Source organism: Cherax quadricarinatus, unplaced genomic scaffold (genome assembly GCF_038502225.1).
Source record: "Cherax quadricarinatus isolate ZL_2023a unplaced genomic scaffold, ASM3850222v1 Contig3268, whole genome shotgun sequence".
Taxonomy (NCBI): Eukaryota; Metazoa; Arthropoda; class Malacostraca; order Decapoda; family Parastacidae; genus Cherax; species Cherax quadricarinatus.
In genome coordinates this window covers 20,783-27,015 of record NW_027198294.1, presented here as the reverse complement: position 1 = coordinate 27,015, position 6,233 = coordinate 20,783, and the positions used below count along the sequence as shown (strand labels likewise).

General features: G+C 40.3%; 1 protein-coding gene across 1 annotated transcript; it reads left to right on the top strand.

The window, feature by feature from the left end:
* The first annotated feature begins 3,358 nt into the window (after window positions 1–3,358).
* LOC128698354 (uncharacterized) lies at window positions 3,359–4,305 on the top strand. Its single transcript, XM_053790563.2, has 3 exons — window positions 3,359–3,386; window positions 3,667–3,782; window positions 3,877–4,305. The coding sequence occupies exons 1-3, from the start codon at window positions 3,359–3,361 to the stop codon at window positions 4,303–4,305; spliced, it is 573 nt and encodes a 190-aa protein (XP_053646538.2).
* The last annotated feature ends 1,928 nt before the right edge of the window (window positions 4,306–6,233 follow it).

The window sequence follows — 6,233 nt, the reverse complement described above, 5'->3', positions numbered from 1 at the left end:
ACTGCGACGCCTTTAAATCCATCCTTGAACTACGAAATAGCCTTGCTTAATGTTTTGTATCCCAAAAAATTCAATGTTCTAACAAGAGACGATGCCGAATGCGGCATTGACATTATACAAAATCACATTACTGAAACAGGAATAAGTACAGAAGCAGTAGTCCACCACTTTCTACCAAAAAATGATGTGTTATCGACAGATACCAGCCATATTATTGAAGAAATTAATCGACAGCTAACAGCTGATTTAAAAAAAGCCTTTAGAGATAATTATTCGGCACATTTCCCGAAAGGGAAAAATACTCAATTATGATGCCGGAATTGGGAGGGTTTTAGTTTCGACGAGATCGCGAACCTTTACGGGAAAAAACAATGCTGCCACTTTATTTAAAGCTCAATTTAAACCGAGAATAGCTCGGGTGCTTGGGCTTAGCAGTGCTGAAAAATATTATTTATTTCGTAGTGACGTGCCCGAGGGGACCTCTCTCCCCAAGCAGATTGCCCCATTCAAACCTGATCCCACTGCTGGAGTTGATTATGTTTTAATATATAGTGATATTGTGGAACTGCAAATATACGGCAGTCAGTTAGTCAATATTCTGGATGCTTTCGCCTTTCAGGAGAGTTATTCAAAAGGCGCTCATCCCATGATGTACAAACCTCTATGCGTAACTAAATTAGATAAAATAGCTATCAAAATGACAGATCAGTTTGGTCGTAATCTGTCTTTTGAAAGCGGTCATTCCACTACCGTAGTGTTACATGTAAGACCGATAAATAAATAGAACCAACTCAGCGTAAAAATGGTTATTGTTTCTCTAACCGCCAAACATGCGTGTACCCTTTCAAGTGCCCTCTGAGCAGGAATTTCGGAGTTTATTCTCCCTAAAACCCTCCCATGTGGGAGCTGGTCTGGGGGATATACAAACTTTTCACGCGCCATACAGAGTCCGAGGTGGGGGATTTTTTTCGGCTTTAGCGGGTCTAGCTAAAAGAGCTTTACCTTTTCTTTTCAGAGTGGCTGCGCCAAGTGCAGTAGAATTTGGAACTAAAATGCTCGATGATTATCAGTCTGGAAAAACAGACATGAAAGCTGCTCTTAAATCTCACGGGATAGATGCTTTAAAAGGAGTTGCAAAGAAAGTTATTACAGGTGGCAGAGTAAACAGGGTGGCTAAGCGACGGGTGAATAATAAATGCAGGTTAAATAAACGCCGACGAAGCCAAGTTGGTTATAAAACGGATGTATTCTCTCTCGTATAAACAGTTGCTTATTAGCCATGGCAGGTGTCGGGGCTGAAAACAGCGGACTCAAAGTCCCGTTAAATGATTATTCTTCAAGCGTCATTAATCAATTCCCGCGACCGCATAGACTGAGACAAGTTGAGAGTTCCATAGCTCGCACTCAGAGTTTTGATACTCTACCAGTAAACCTTCCTCTCTCTCAAAAACTAAAAGATAATTTTCTAGAATTTAGAATTCCTGGAGTTCCCGGAGCATTTCTAGATTTAGGCAAAATAGTTATAGAATTTAGAGTGACTCTAACAGAGGCTGATGGGCAAAGTCCACTAGGGGAAACAAGCAACATCGCTCTGATAAATGGATTTTCCAACACGTTATTTAAAAGTGTCCAGTGTTTCCTGGGCGAGCAAATAACGGAAACAAATTCTAGTTTTAATTACTGGTCATTCATTAAACTCTGCAGCTCAGTAAAACGAAGCCAGTTGCCGAGTATCGCCCGACTGGGGTATCTCTTGCCCGACTTTAAAGGAGGAGAAGGTATAACTAAATTGTTCGATACAGCCTATTTCGCCCGCACATCGGCAAAAGAACCACAGATACTGACAAAGAATGATAAAGAACAGGGCATAACTCTGTGTTTTCCCTTGGCTCTGGACATATCCACTCTGGACCAATATCTGCTTGACAATATCGATTTAAAAATTAGGCTGGAATTATCCCCTCAAGCGTGGACTCTGAAAACAGACGATGATGCCAGCACGTACCAGCTCCATATTAATTACGCTAAGCTATGGCTTAATAGGGTATACCCATATACATCAGCTTATATGGCCTTGAACAAGTCTCTAGCCTTAGACGCAAAGCCGATAATATATACTTTTAATCGCACTCTAAGTAAAAATTATGTGCTAGGTCACAATCAAACAAGCCTCCTAATAGATCAGCCATGGGGTCATGTAATTCCCGCCAAAATTTTCATGGTAATTTTGCCCATGACAGCCTATGCAGGAAAACATAAGGAGAATGGTCTATATTTTGAGCATGGGGATCTAGCCAGTTTATCTGTATGTATTAATAATAATACAGTTTATCGCATAAGCAGTGATTTCCCCCATCATTATAGTAAATTATATTATGAAGCAATTAACTCTCTGGGCATTGAGGAAGAAAATTTAATTCTCTATGAATCATTCGCCTCCGGGCGAACCATCAATATTTTCAATTTAACAGACAGCCAAGTGGAAGACGCTCTCCCGATTGAAAAATCTGGTAACTTGAGAATTGAATTACAGTTCTCTAAGCCCGCCCCTCTTAATAAGGTAGTTTTATTATTTGCTCAGACCACTGGTGTTTTATCCATCGACCAGAATAGATCTGTTCATTGTGATGTGCGAGCATAATTAAAAAATGAATTGCGCAGAAATAAATAATAGTTTAATTCCCGCCCTAGGAAATAAAGTCACATATATTGGCTGTTTCACTATAGACGCTCTACAGCAAATAAGATTAGATGGCTATCCCTCAGACAGGCCCATAGTGCTTGTAAGTAATATTCTTCCTTCGTACAGTTCAAAAGTAATGGGTCATTTTTTTTCTCTTCTCTTGGACAAGAAAAAATAGTCTATCCTTCTTCTTTGACAGTTACGGGAAAAAACCAGAGAATTATGGCATAAATTTAAAAAAAATTTTTAAACTAAATAAAATTAAATATTTATATCGTTTATCCGGCAGAACACAAAGTGATTTTTCACTCACTTGCGGTCTATATGTTATGATGTTTATTCATAAAGCAAGCCTTGTGGGATTAGAAAGAGCTTTATATTTTTTAAAAAAAAATTTCTCGGAAAAATCGCTTTTTATCAATGACAGATTAGTGATAGCATATGCTAGAGAGAATTTTAAAATGTTACCTCCTTGTGAAATTACATTTTGCCTAAGTAGTCAAGGTTATATTTGTGCTTCCCTCTGTGAGGAAGGTCACCTCTGACGAGAGTATCCCCCAAATACCCCTCCTGGCTGGTAAGGTCCTCTCTGAGCTGTATATAAGAGCCCGCTGAAGCTGTCTTCCCCGCAAAAGATAGAGGCTGACCTCTCCATAGCCTTTTACTCTCATCATGATGAAGGAAGCAGACATTCTCGATTCTGGTAAGCGAGACATTTATTTTGCTAAAACTTCTCTTTGAATATTAACGAAACAAACGAGCGCAAGAGACTTATAATAATTTTTAAAGTTGAGTCTCTTTTTTCAACAGTTTTCACTGGGCCAGTCAGAATTTGTAAAGTTTTGATTTTATCGGCTGGTAGATTGGATACTTCTCTTTGAATATTAACGAAACAAACGAGCGCAAGAGACTTATAATAATTTTAAAGTTGAGTCTCCTTTTTTCTTCAACAGTTTTCACTGGGCCAGTCAGAATTTGTTAAGTTTTGATTTTATCGGCTGGTAGATTGGAAGGGAAGGAACACGCCGGCATCAAACTCCTAAACCGGTGTCATTGTGATGATAGCAGGAAACGCAAACATAGACTTCCTCAGGAAAGGGTATGTCTTCTATGTTTCCCTCCTTTGGTAGATTAGAGACGAGTCCCACTCCTTTATTTGAAAGTGATAAATATGTTCTCTTTATGACTTACAGCCTGTGGAAGATGGGAACAGTTCATCTGATATAGAGGAGCCTATGAAGAAAGAACCAGATCTCGACAACGATGAAACGCAGAGCCTTCCCTCATGTCAGTCTGATGACCTCGTTGTGGACCTCTCTACGCTCGCTACTGCTCAATCTGATGACTCTGTTGAGGTCACTGCCGCAGCAGGTGCTGAACAAACTGGCGACCTTGAAGCGCACCCTGACAACCAGTCGGAGAAGGAAGGGAAAACCCCCGACGTGAGAGTAAATGCTGGAGATGGAGTAAAGCCAGCAGATGGAGTAAAGACAGCAGATGGAGTAAAGACAGCAGATGGAGTAAAGGCAGATGATGATGTACCTGAAAAGGAAATCATTTTCGAGAGGGAGGTTGTCAATCTTATAGAAAGTGAACAGGAGGAGCGCAGTCATTCAGTCTAACCACTAAAACTTGCACAGTTTCGCCCCTTTGCTCGCGCTAAAAAAACTTTGCACAGCTTTTGCCCTTTTGTATGTGAATTAATAAAATATTGTCAAACTCTGATTTTTATTTACATATAACTATATATTACTATCTTCTCTAGTCTAAACATATATATATATATAAACAATATCGCACCATCTGAGAGTGGGTAAGAGGAAAATATATATGTCAAAGTTCCTATAAGAGCTCTATCAGCACAAAGGTCTTCCCTAGATGACCTTTCTCACTGCTTTAAGCCTCCCCCACCTGGAAAGATCTAGCAGCTGCAAGAATAAACAGTACCGTAGTACCGGGAAGAACCTTTTTTTTGCTGAGGTACGGGCGGGCGAGCAACATTCCCTCGGAGACCAGCTACCCTCCATTACCGCGTTCTTTAAACCCAGCAGTGTTGTGAAGTAGCAACAGTTGCGTCAGTGAGTTGCAGACCGGGGGAACTCCCTCGGAGATGGCAAGCTTGTACCCAGTCACCTGAATCCTTTGTACTGCCTCTCCCATCTATCAGAGTGATAGAGTTTGGGGAGTCAGAAGTGATCATTACCTACCTTCTTATACTTAGTAATACACAGAAATAAGTCTCTCTATCCCCTTGGGGGATGATTAAACATATTAAACTTGTACCCCTGACAGCCCTGAGGTTATGCAGACCCCCCATTATCACATTGTTTTCCACACTCATTATCCTGGAATCTGCCACCTGCCCACCTGAATCCTTTGTTCTACTTCTGTTCCTACTTAGTAATGCATAGGAATAAGTCTCTCTATCCCCTTGGGGGATGATTAAACATATTAAACTCGTACCCTGTCAGCCCTAAGGTCATGCAGACCCCCCATTATCACATTCTTTTCCATGGTCATTATCCTGGAATCCGGCAGTGTTTCTAGATCGACCAACTTACCCTACTGGTAAGGTCAATATTACCAGGAGTAGAAATTTGAACAAATCAGACACCAAGAACTAGTTTCGCCCCAGCCCGCCAGAGGGAGGGGGCGCGACGTACCCCGCTAATGGTTCCTGGTTGCCTGAACAACCTTAACCCCACTCACGCCTACTTTTCCCTCAAAAACGGTAACTGTTACTGTTAATGTCTAACAAGAACAACAGTAACAACAGTAACTGTTACTCTTAATGTCTAACAAAAACAACAGTGACACTAGTAACTGTTACTGTTAATGTCTAACAAGAACAACAGTAACAACTGTTACTGTTAATGTCTAACAAGAATAGTAACTGTTACTGTTAATGTCTAACATGAACAACAGTAACAACAGTAACTGTTACTGTTAATAACTAATAAAAGCAGATATATATGAGCATAATAATATATGTTAAAAGTTTGTATATTATTTAGTTTAAAAAAATATAAATAATGATCATTACTAAGGCAGTTATTATTATTATTATAATCAAAAAGAAGCGCTAAGCCAACTAAGGCAGTAAAGATCAATAATGATCATTACTAAGACAGTAAAGATCAATAATGTTCATTATTGAGATAGTAAAGAATTGTCTGCATCGCTCTAGGGCCGTGTAGACCTCTTGTGCAAAAGCACTTCAGTTCCCTGACTGCAGTAGTGAGAGGCGCGCTCTGTCGTCAGCCCAGGAGAACTATCATTAGTCAACATGGCGTTCAGTTGTAGACGCAGGATTAACACTGTCGGCGTTGAACTTCTCAGTGGGGCAATAACGCCAGCTTCAGCCCAGGTATTACTTCCTAAAATCATCAGAGACACGTATGGCATTCAGGATGGAGAGTTGTACGGAGTAGCATTGAACGGAGCACGTAGATTTTTTGTGAATCTGCTCTCAACAACGGTTTATGAGTCGTTGGTCAACCGTTTTCAGGACGTAAGTCTTGATGTAACACCAGCTGTGCGTGTGAGGATG